We start from the raw sequence: 12981 nt of genomic DNA, 5'->3' as shown, positions 1-12981 counted from the left end.
TATTTTCAGTTTTTCTTCACCTAAAGCCCAATTATTTTATTACATTTCTCAAACTCTCTTTTCCTGAATAACCAATGGCATCTTTAAACACTGATATTGTCATTTCTACTGCCGGCAGTTGTTTATGAATTTTGGGAAATTCATTAGAATACTTGGCTTATCTATGATGATTATTTTTACAATAAATAAAATCACAAGAGATTATAAACTATGTTTGTATGTGTCAGATAATTATAATGTTAGTTAATCTAGCATTTAGTGTTTGTTGACATAATTATAATAGTTTTTGAGAGTAGGCCTACAGTTTTATAACATTTAAAAATATACTGTAACATTCCTTTGTATGAAAAAATATTTAATTATTTATAAATTATAAACAGCAAAATTAGAAAATATTTAAAAGTAATCTATAATATCATTCAGTAATTTAAAAAAAAAAATAAGTCTTACTTACATGAAAGCAGTTTGCTTCTGCACGTGAAAACTAAACTGAATGTTTTGAGTTTGGGTAACAGGCACCGTACTAACTGTCGTGCTCCAAGCTTCAAGATTCATTGCAGCAGCACACCCACTCTGAAAATTTTAAGTTAGAAATGGACATGTAAAGTGGGTATACCCAGACATGGAGGTTAGAAATTGTATTTTATTGTCTCATATTAAATTTTTATCAGTAAATTAAATGATTGTATTCTTGGATTTGTTTTTTCCAGCTGCTTAAATGCTTTCTTTTTTTTTTTTTTTGAAAAGCCTTTTTTAAAATTAAAAGGATATTATAAACAGATAATTCTACCTATTAATCAACATCTGTTTAAAAGTATTTGATGTAATAAGTTTACTGAATGGGAATTTTTAACTAATAAAATGCGATTTTTAAACATTTAGTACTTAAAAAATATTAGCAATACAAGATCCATAATTTTCTGGATAAATTTGTGTCTGAATATGTTAATGTATTAAAGTAAAACTGCCTTTGCCTTCTGTTCTGTCAAGTCTGTTGTTATCTTTCAGTGAGTGGCAAAAAAACGAATACCTACTATTATTGTCAACATTGTTCATCTTCGGGACGTTATTTGAATCTACAAATTTTTTTTCTCATTTCTTTTTGTTAATATAATCTGCAGCTGCTTTTTTATTGTTATTCCTTACTATCTCTTTAATGTTTCTATTATATTCCTTTAAACTTCATTTCAACAGCATTTACTCTACTCTGAAACTTTATTTCAGACCCCTATTTCTAAAAATTCTAAAAATATATTTGAAATAACCCCTATTTTTATTTCTGCTACATTAAGGCTTTGGAATTAAGTTTTTTAAGGACAACTAGAGATTTAATTCTCATGGTGACTACTTAACTTTAAAATCATAGTCACAGTCCTGTAATAGCCACTGTAAGAATGCTTTAAAAGAATTTTTGAATGCTTTCTTTACTGATGTAAATTTGGTTAGAGATTAAAAACTTAAAATTACTTTGTAAGTAACATTAATGCAAAATCATTTTTATTTTTTAATGTTTTTTGCAATTGTTTTATTTTCTTATGTAACTTCCAAAAAGATTTAAGTCTAGTTTTGATTCATCTACTTCATTTTTTTATGTATGTAATTTTTCTTCAGATTGAAAAACTACGTACAAGTATGGAGTTATTTATTTTGTTGATAAATTTGACATTTTTAATGCTTAAATAAAATATATATTTTACTATATCTGCAGACCATGAAACTTGGGCACACTAGGTTTCTAGTATTATTAAATAATTATTATTTTATCTTGATTTTGATTTTGTGTAATCAGCTATTATGATGCTTTTCAAAAATAAAAAAAATTTCATTGTACTTTTGACTCAAAAGCTCCTGAACTGTAAGTGCTATTTCCATCTTGTCCTTGTTTATCAATCTCTGTTCAAACTTTGCTACAATGTGATGATTTTCAGTTTTTTACCCAAATCAAATAACAGATTATAAATTCTTAGTGATCCTTCACAGGCATTCATATCACAGCCTCCAAGGTAACTGCATATTTTTTCAATTTGTTCATTGAGTTTGTTAGACATCCGTATTTTTCATAGCTTTTTATATTTGTGTTTTGCACAATTTGAAATAGTTAAAGCATATGTACTTATTTTTTGCTCATATATTCTCTAACTTTGTAACATATTTATAATCTTAGAGAAAGTTTACCCCATACATGTTTTTCATTGTCTTTCAACTTTTTTTTATCAGTAAATTGCCAAAGATAATTTCTTTTCAGCCTCATCATTAACTTAAAATTAAAAATGATAATTTTGTGATATGAGTTATTAAAGAATTTAGTAACATCATTTTATCACTTTCAAGACTTTTTTTATTTTTCAAGTTCAGTTTTTTCGTGGATGTCTCATAAAATTTCCTACTATCATGTACCAAATTTTGTTCCTTACAAAGATACATGATGTGCTTCTAAGCATTGTTGGTTTCTGAGGTTCGATTTACCTATAAGTTTTCACCATATATTACTTCAGCCATAACATTAATTTGTAATGCATGAAGTTTAAGCATATTACACAACGGTAAATTTTTACCGTAATTTCATGAGTAGAATACAGAATATAGAATGTACGGATTATATTATGGATTTTTACCTGAAATTATATTCTTTGTATTCACTACTTGCTACTTTATTCTATAAAAAAGGACTGGTGACTTACTTCAGTAAAAAATCAACATCCATATAGTTCCTTTTTAATATTATGCTTATACTCTCCAAAATTGTTTACTTTAGTGAATTAGTTACTATACATGTAATGCGTTAATAACCAATTGAAAATTTATTTTATAAACTGTGTTACTTGATGTTCCTCATATTGTTTTAGTGCCTTATATGAAGTAGTTTGCAGATATATAGTAAAGTGTGTATTTTTTATGATAGTTTGATTTATTCATATTTTATAAGAGTGAATTATTTTTGTTCTGTTATTTTTTGTGAAAATATAATCACATTTTGTTTTGAGAGATGTAATACATTTATGTTCATTATTTTCATTCATGTATCTGAACATGGAAAGATCAACAAACTTAACTTGTTTAAGTTTGTCTTTATTAAATAAATATTATGATATTGAATTTCATATCACATTACATGAGAGAGAAGTCAGGTGTTAATCTAGATGGTGGTACTAAAGTCATCTAGATGTACCTGTGAATATTATTAACAAGTTAGAATCTTGCTCATATTTAACTTGGCCGTTTTGTTTGTAAATCTTTGAATTCACATTGTCATATTAAGTTAGTTCTTTTTTTTATTATTTAAAATAATATTGCCTACCTGTTTTCTAAAGTAGTTTTACTTGTTTTCATTTATCTCATTTTATTAGTTATTACATTAACATTAAAGTTTTCTTTGTTTCTTATACAAAATGATGTTTTTGAAATTTTTTTTAATTCTTAAATACCGATTTGAAATTCAAATTAATTAATATAATAAATTTTTGAAACTTAGGTTTTTTAAAATTCATGATAAGTTTTCAAGGTATAAATTTTAATCATTCTATTATTGTCATTTATTAATTACCATTGGCTGTAATAAATTTTATAGAAAATGATTTACAACCTCTCACTTACGAGAGAATTTATACTTTTGTGAAATCATTTTCTCAACAATTTTTATACTTCTGTGAAATAATTTTTACCCTATTAAATGCTAATAAAGTATTCGTTTTCTACATTGTTGAATACTACCTTTCTGACCCAGATCATTGCACTTTGGCAAATTATCAGGATATTGCTGAAATTTAACACCAACCTTTCAACAATTAAATGGCACAAGATCAGCAAATGCATAGAAGTTAAATTTTATTGCTAACAGTTCTTCAGTTCTGATTCCTGAAGAAAAAGGATGTAATATAACTTACATATCATTCATTTCAACGTGGGATGCAGCTACGTTCAGTTTCTAATTGATTATAAAGCCTCACCAGTTATGTTTTTAAATTTTTGTATGACTTAATGACATATTCATATTTGCATATTAGTAAATTAGTTACCAGAATTGTCCATATTAGCTACTTTTTTTCTTTTACTTTTCATGTCTCCTTTTTATATGTCAAAATCTCATTTCATTCAAAAATTATCTCATTTAAGTTACATTTTTTCAAAACCATAATGAGCTCTTTTTCAAGAAATTAAATGTAGTTAATACATATTAGCTTTCTTTATGTTCTAATAATTTTCGATTTCAGTGCAATTTTAATGTAAAAAATTCAAATACTAATTACTAGAATATTTTTGTATATGTTCAGATAAACTATGGTAATAGAAAAAAGGGTTGTTGAAAGTTGGGGACTTTATAATTCTGTTATATAAGTTCACCAAAAAGGTATAAAATTTTTATTTTTATTCCCTTTTTTGAATTTCCTCATTTCCAGAAATTAGGGCTGTGTAAGCCTGTCTTTGCTATTAAGTATATCTTTCTGGATCACACTAGAATCTCTGCTTCTTCCTTTAGAAGAAAATCCTTTTATCTCAATGCAATTTTATAGTTAAGTAATACCTCAACTACTTTGGCTTACTAAATTGCACAGTGTGCTTCTTTGTGGTGCTCCATTAGATTGTTTTGATAACACCTTGATGTAAGCAATGAATTAATGCTAAGCAATGGCTTAGCTATAAATTCTTTGGTAACTGCCATGATCAGTATGCTGTAAAAGTACATGTATCATTCTTTGTTATTTTCATGTTTTAATTACCTATTTGCTTAAATTTGTGAAACAAACAGTTAAGTGCATTATGATTGTTCTTCCCAAGTCATAATGTTTCTTCAGTAATTAGCTTTTACTTATTCAGTAGTTGAAAATTTAATTAGTAACAATTTTTACATAGTGCCACATCATGTAAAACTATTCTGGATGTAAATTTTTATAAATTAACTCCATATTTACTTCAATGTTGGCATTATGTCTTTTCAAGTTAAATTGAATATTATTTTAATGTTGACATGACTAGCTATAAATATTTTTAAAAAAGTAGCTTCTGCCATTTTTCAAATCAATTATTGATTATGGCTTTAGAACTTATAGGTATCTTATTTCTTAACGTAGATGATTCAGGGTTTGTGATAACGTATACATGGGAAGTTTGAATCGGTTTATTACATTTTAAAAAATAATAAAAATAAAATAAAAGAGCAAAGATTCTAACTTGGGATAGTCCTTTAGGTGGTTATGCCAGTGTTGTGGGCACTACTAAATTGGTTGGATGGTCGGGATCTTCTTCCCCCCCTTCCCCCACTGTGTTTAGTCCCGCAGTGCTTTGTACGTCCGAATGAGGCTAAGAAGGCTGCTGATGATGCGAAGACACGTTTTGCCCATATCGATGGTGACCATTTGACGCTGCTGAATGTCTACCATGCTTTCAAGCAAAGTAAGTAACAGTTTCTTTTTTTTTATTATTATTTATTGATTTTAATTAGTTTATAGTAATTTATAATTCTAATAATTTTTAAAAAATATATTCCGAATAATAACCAAAAGTCAAGAATACTTTGCAATATAATTTGTGGTTGAATGCAAACAGATGAAACAAAAATTACATTATAAAACTAATTCAACTAAATTTACTTTCATTTTTAAACCTGATTATTTGGATTTGAGGTGTTTTTAAAAAAAATCATCATATCTTGTATATATGGAACATTAGTGAAGATTGCAACAGTCTGTCTGTCCCCCACATATTTAATTTGCATCACCATTACCATTTTACTTAATTCTTTGTTTCATTTTCCCCTGTTACTTGTATTATAGTGGTAACAGACTGTGCTTGTTATCAGATACATATATATAAGATACCTAATTTTACTGAAATCTTTTGTCTATGATCATTTAAGATTACAATATGTTATTAATGTTAGTCATTAATTATTTGATTAACACCTAAATCGATTGTTGATGTTGTATGATTAGTAGAGGTAAAGTAAATGTAAAATATGTTAATTGTTATTAGCTTAGTTTGGTGTTACTGCAAGTGGTTAGAATGCTTACCTTCAAGAATATTTTATAAGGCTTGGCAGGCATGGATAAGCTATGTGCTAGTTATAAAACTTTACAGTTGTTATATACATACTGTTTAGTTCACTGAATTATATAAGTACTTGTAATATAATATTGCTTGAGATAAGCAAAATTTAATGTAAACTAGCAATCTGAATATCAGCTGATATAACTGTGAAAGACATCTGAAATAATAATACAAAAACTCTAATGGATAATTAAAAAACAGAAAGCAGAAGTAGCTTGTTTTATTGTTATGATTAATACTTTATATGTCATTCATAAATGTGCTTTATAATACACATTTTTCCTTCCTGCCCTTATGTTGGCACTGAATGAGATTGAATAAAAAGACCTGTGGTACTGCAGTAAGCAGTTGAACTTTTCTTTTAATTTGTCTAGCTCTGTTGGCTGTGAATTCTCTTCACCATGATGCCGTAAGAATTGGAATTTGTCATATGTGGAACAGCTGTTTAATTTTAACTTTTTTGTATTTCTTGGTTACATTTCTGCTGTCGTATTTATTAATTTTTGTTCTGTATAGTTAAATACATTAAAAATTGACTAAAAATTTTATATTATTTTTTTTTTGTTTTTATAACTCGTATACTATGGTTTTATTTCTTTATTGTTAAAGATTCAGAAGATCCACAGTGGTGTTATGACAATTTTGTGAACTATCGTTCGCTCAAATCTGGTGATAATGTAAGACAGCAGCTATCGCGTATAATGGACAGATTTAATTTGAAACGAACATCAACAGAGTTTACATCAAAAGATTATTATATTAATATTCGTAAAGCTCTAGTCACTGGATTCTTTATGCAGGTTAGCTGTAATAAGTTAAATTTTAATAGCATATAATGTGTTTTAAATATACAATGTACATAAATATTATCTTAGAATTTATATATTTCTGTAAAATATTGTATGGGCATTTTATTTTCTCATTTTTGGTTTTAGTTATTAAAAATTAATACAGAGTAGTGTATAAATTTTAATATGTGTGTGTGTGAGCGCGTGTATGTGTGTATTTAAGCATATGTAAATTTAACTTTCTAATTCTTTTGTAATGTTTCAAAAATATAGATATATGAAAAGCTTATGTGGAACACTTGATATTTTTTATATTGTTATATACAAAAGTTAAAATATGATTATATTAACCTAAAAAATATTCAGTTTGTTAAAAAGATTACTGAGCTGGTAAGCAACAAAACTGTAACCTTGATTGACAAACTTTTTGTTAAATAGGTAATCAAAATGTTTGGCAAAAATAAGTAGAAACATTTCATAGTTATTAATATGAATGTGTACTAAAATTGTAAATCTGACTTATAAACTGTTTCATTTGCTGCTTCAAAAAAAAAAACTCCCCCTCAATCTACGTTGAATTTTTTTATCACAGTTAAGAAAAACTTCAACAATTATTATGTACAATAATTTTTCAGTTAATTCACTCTACATTTTTACAGTGACTTATTTACTTATATAGCTATCTATGTAACTATTGAAGGGGGATTTACATTAAATTATACAACTTACTTTTTCAGGTGAATTAAAGGTAATAAATTAGTACATAAATGAATGGACCGTATTTATTAATACATGTATTTTATTAAGAATGGTTATTTATTTTGTTTGATAGTGTTGAAAAAAGAATTTACATTATATTTTTCATTATAAATGGAATGAAGATGTTAAAGATGATTAAGTGATGAAGATGTTGAGTAGGCTTTTAGCAAGGATGTTATACAGCAAGGGTTATGAATAGTACTGTTGGTTTCAGTGCCATGAAGACAAAAGGGTTAGATATATCCTAACACATCACAACCATGATAAAAAATATTATCAAACAAAATTAAACGAAGTTGCTGAAGAAGTGGGAACTTTTACGGCTCATGTGAAACAATTTTGATTGATGCATTTTGGGTATGAAATGAGTAGCTGCAAAATTTAATCCAAAACTGTTGAATTTCAACAAAAGCAACATCTTAGAACAATTGCTAGATATTGCTGATGACTCAAAATTACTGAAATAATGAAAAAATTACTAAGTCAACTTAAGCCTATACCAACAGTTTTTTTCACAAATATTTTAAGGATGAGAAGAAAGACATAAGTGTGCCACTTGCCTGACGGATTGTTTTGAAGGGGACATTATCAGTACAGACTAAGTAAATTCTTTTTAATCAAACCTCGTATGTTTACAATAAAATTTTGTGTTTATTTTAAATGATTAGTTTTATTATTTTATAATCTTCTTTGTTTGTGTGATTGGAAGTAAGTGCACATAATAAAATGGCAACAATAATTTTACAGGTTTATGAATGGAATTTTAATTATGAATAAAACAGAATTTAAATTCTAAAATTTTAAATAACTACACAAAAACTTCCTAAATTTTATGTTCAATGGAAAGGCATTTTTCAACCCCAAAAAATATCTGAAACAATGTACGAAGTTAAATTTCATATTTTCAAATACACCTTGTTACCAAAATACGATAGCAATTTTCAAGATAGCATACATTTCAATTAATCGAAAGACTTCTGTCATGTTCTGTAACTTCTTCAGTTCAGGAATGAAAAAAGAAAATCAAATAATACTTATTTTTAGCAGCTAATTTGATTTGGTATATTTCAGTTTATTCTTTAAAATAGGTTTCAAATTTGTAACATAAATATTTGCTAAAAAAGATGTCATAGATAGTATAATTTTTATAAAAAAATCCAAATAAAATACCGTTAGTGAATTTAATTACTTATCAATAATAGCATTACTATAAAAAAAAATTTGGTAATTACACAGAAAAGTAATGGGTAGTGAGTGAAGAGCATCCTTAATATTCTACCATTGTTTTGAAACTAGTGATCAAGATTCAAACTCTATCACCAAAGACACAAACCAAGGTTAGGAATAAAGAATAAATGCAATGTTTTAAAAAAAGCTAACATATATATCTAAGAATCTATATAACCTAATATCAGACCAGTTATGAATAATTAATTAATAATCTATTTAAATTCTTCGTAATGATGGCATTAGGGAAGCCAAACGTCAACAACAATAAGGCTGTGCAATATTGGCATATGTGTTAAATTATATGCAGTACTCTTTCTTTCAAAACAGTATGGTATGCACAAGTTTCAGATATATGTTTATACATACTGTGAAAGCAAAAATGTACGTATATGTATTTGAAAAGTGCAAGAGAAGAAACTGCTGGTAAAGAACTGCGTGAGAGTTGAAAAACTGCAACTACAAAAAAGAAGAGCACTAAAATGTTTGAGTATGTATGTGTATGCATGTGTACATCATAAGTTTGACAATTTCAGCAAAATATTAACACAGAATATCCCAGTGTATCCAATTATATTTATGATCCAGTAAATTAATAATATTGTTGATGAGATGACATAAACTTTGCTAGCAGATTGCAGAGTATATATTTTTTTTTAATATTATGCCACTTTTAAAAGTGCTTTCACTGTGAACACAATTTTATTTCAATTTACCTCTGCTCTGTACATGTGGAAGTTTTTAGTCTTTGGTATAAGCCTGTGGTATGAATTAAGTGGTATAAAAATGGCACAAAGTCTGTTGACCCTCATGCAGGATGTTGATTGATTAGATCTTATGCAAGAAGTCTGAGAAATCAACAAAAAGTAACAAAACTCTGCCAAATTAACTTTTAGACTTGTACTACTTAGAAACGAGACCAAAAATATTAAAAAATTGTTCTTTTATGAATTCTTCCAGTGATTACAGTTTTCTCCACAAAATACTTGCTTCCATAACACTGCATTATTCTCCAATCTCGCTTGTGCAATTTTTTATTTTTATTTCTGTGTTTAAATTACTGCTAAGAGGAAATTTATGATAGAGGGAACAAAAGAAAATTCACAGATAAAGCTAAACACAATCCTGAAAAAAGTATTCAGGATGCTTCCATTGGAAATACTTTTAATTTTTTTAAACTCTTCTACCATAACTTTTAAGAGTTTTTCTTCTTTTTTTTTATGTCATCAAGTCTTCATTTTTATCTTCAGTTAACAGTGAATTTTTTAATGGAAGTACTTTCAAACACAGCTATACTATATTGAATAAGGAATTTTCATGTTTTCTATTTGTAATTAAAATTATTAGCCATCAAATTTTGTAAATTGTATGTGTTAGCAGCATTTAATGCGCATATATTTATTAGTAATTCTTTGTATCTTTATTTTATGTTGTAATACATATGGTTTTTGCATTTTTAGGTCGCACATTTAGAAAGAACAGGTCATTATCTTACAATTAAAGATAATCAAATTGTACAACTACATCCTTCAACTTGTTTGGTGGATCATAAACCAGAGTGGGTGATCTATAATGAATTTGTGTTGACAACAAAGAATTACATAAGAACAGTCACAGATATTAAACGTGAGTTTTCATTATTAAAAAAATGGTAACTCTTGCAGAAAAAGCTGTCTAACTTGAAGCATTTTTACAATATAATTTTATACTAAGATTTGAAAAATGAATTCACTGACTGCTATGAAATAGGACATCTTTATATCTTCCAAAAATAGATGGTTTTTATTCTTTTATTTTCTTATTATTAAAATTTACAAATTTTAGTGCTTTAACTTTTTTAGGGGAGAATTATTTCATAGACATGTAGTTTCATGAAGTAAATATTTGATTTTTAAGATTGTATAAATAATACCTTAACATTAAAATTTCATATCTTCATTATCTTAGTTAACAATATTTATATTTTTTATTCCAGTATTTATTTATTTATTTCTTATTTTAAATTTTCAGCCGAGTGGTTATTAAAGTTAGCTCCGCAGTATTATGATCTGCAAAACTTCCCAGATTGTGAAGCTAAAAGACAGCTAGAGTTGTTACAAGCAAAAATGGAAACGAGACAGTATCAAGAAGGTTTTTAAGAAGTGTAACTTTTCTTTATTATCAGTAAAAGAATATATAATGAAGTAATGAATGTATGGACCATAAAAAGCTTTTGTTAAATTATCACTATACTTTCCAGTAATATTTTTTGTACAATTTTTAAAATACACATTTATTGTAATTGTTTATATTTTTCTTTTTGGCATATTTAACTGTTTAAGAGACAGGGTTTGTAATGTTTTAAGTTATACAAAAATTTTATTTTTTTTATATGCTTTTTTTCTTCAGTTTTTATGTAGAAATGCTTTTTAGCATAATGTAATTATAGTTAATTTTTGACCTTTTAATTGTAGTTAATAAAGTACAAATGAAATGGATATGATGAGTTCATCATAGTATATAAAAGAAATATAATGAAAAAGGATTCTTTATATTTAAAACAAAAGATTAATTATTTTAGAAAATAAGTAAATCAACAGAAAGTAATGGCAGTTTGATTTTTATCTGAATGTAAAAATGAAGGATTGATTATGTGCGAATGTAATTTAGTGTGTGTACCTGCAGTTGAATATGTAGCTCATAATTGAAATTCAGATCATGACTAATGTTTGGAGGTTCATTCATAATATATAGGAATACTGTTATCTTAAGTTTTATTTGTGACTAACAAAACGGAAAAATTTCAACATTTACAGTTTTAAAAATAAATGCAATTCAGTTATACCATTTATCTATATGTGTTAATTGGCTGATTATATGAATTTTGTTTTCATTGATTTTCTGAAGTTATTGTAAGGTTCTTAGGTACAAAAACTTTTTACAGTTGAGGAAAGCAGTTTTTAATTTTATGTATATGATGAATAATGTAGTCGGGTTTACAAAGCACCCAGCTTTTTTATGTAGATTTGTTATTGATATTTGTGATCTTCTCTTTTCTTCAGTATATATATATATATAAATAACTATGATTTGAATGTATTAAAAATTATAAAAACATTTTTCTAAAATTATTTTTTAATGCACAGTTTTAATAACATAAAATTTTGACAAAATTTGCAATTTGAATGAAACGCTAAAGTTGGGTAGGTAATTTATATAAATTTATGGTGTGATATTTTTTTTTTTTTTTTAATGAATGAATGTATATTAATACATAGTAATAGTATGTAAGTGTGTATGTATGTCATATACTGTATTGCATATTTTCACTTAGCTGATAATGTTAAAGTAATCATAATAAATACTGTTTAAAAAAGATCTTTTTTCTATTTTTTTAGTTACATATACAAAAAAGCTTTACATTTTAATAATTATTTTTTTTTTTAGGTAGTTATGTTGGTATGTGATATTTATTCTAAGATTGCTTAATACATAATTTGTATGTTATAAAATTTATAAATATAATCATTTCCTTTTGTTACTGATTTCTTTGTGAAATGTTAAATCTTTATTGCCTCTGATTAGATTTATTTTTAGACCCGTTTGAAACAAAGTTAGTTTAATTATTAAAATTTATGTATTTTGACATCAAAAGTTCATAAAAGAAAAATTTTACAATTTTTGTATTGTTATATTATATAGCTAGCACAGCTTCTCTTTTTTTTCTTTGTATAATTTCAAAGGTTTTTCGTTTCTTAATCAAAAATTTAATATGAAAATTATTGTATAATTTTTTGTTTTATAATAAAAAAAATTTTTAACTGTTTTATTACATTTTTTACAGCCCAAATAAAATTGTAGTCTTCCAGTCAGAAATAAAAAAACAATATTTTATTGTTATTGTAGATGTATTACACTTCTGTTGAGTATGGCATTGTGTGGTACTATAATATCTTTCTTTTCCTAATATCAGTATGTATATATACAGGATTACACTTTGATTATATCACAAAGTTCTCTCAGGCCTTTCATAACCTATTCCACTCATGAAATAATGGAAAAAGTTCATATAAACATATGTCCTGAAATGCTTCATTGCGAGTTATGGCTAGTGAAAGATTTTGCTCGTTTTTCAGCTACTCCCCCTGGTGAAATGAGGTCGTATTGAAATTTTTAGGATATT

The 12981-nt window shown here is 26.3% G+C and overlaps 1 protein-coding gene across 2 annotated transcripts in view; it reads left to right on the top strand.

The window, feature by feature from the left end:
• Dhx15 (DEAH-box helicase 15) overlaps window positions 1–12624 on the top strand; it is a 45243-nt gene extending 32619 nt beyond the window's left edge. Inside the window, exons 10-13 of one of the 2 annotated variants that reach the window (XM_075366243.1) lie at window positions 5269–5391; window positions 6655–6845; window positions 10280–10445; window positions 10830–12624. In XM_075366243.1, the coding sequence (XP_075222358.1) occupies window positions 5269–5391; window positions 6655–6845; window positions 10280–10445; window positions 10830–10957 (608 nt within the window). In that variant the 3' untranslated portion in view covers window positions 10958–12624. Of the gene's footprint in view, window positions 1–5186; window positions 5392–6654; window positions 6846–10279; window positions 10446–10829 lie in introns of those variants that run through there. The other variant, XR_012756469.1, reaches the window with a different exon arrangement.
• Window positions 12625–12981: the final 357 nt, after the last annotated feature.

Source organism: Lycorma delicatula, chromosome 5 (genome assembly GCF_047948215.1).
Source record: "Lycorma delicatula isolate Av1 chromosome 5, ASM4794821v1, whole genome shotgun sequence".
NCBI lineage: Eukaryota > Metazoa > Arthropoda > Insecta > Hemiptera > Fulgoridae > Lycorma > Lycorma delicatula.
This window is presented reverse-complemented; position numbering and strand designations above follow the sequence as displayed.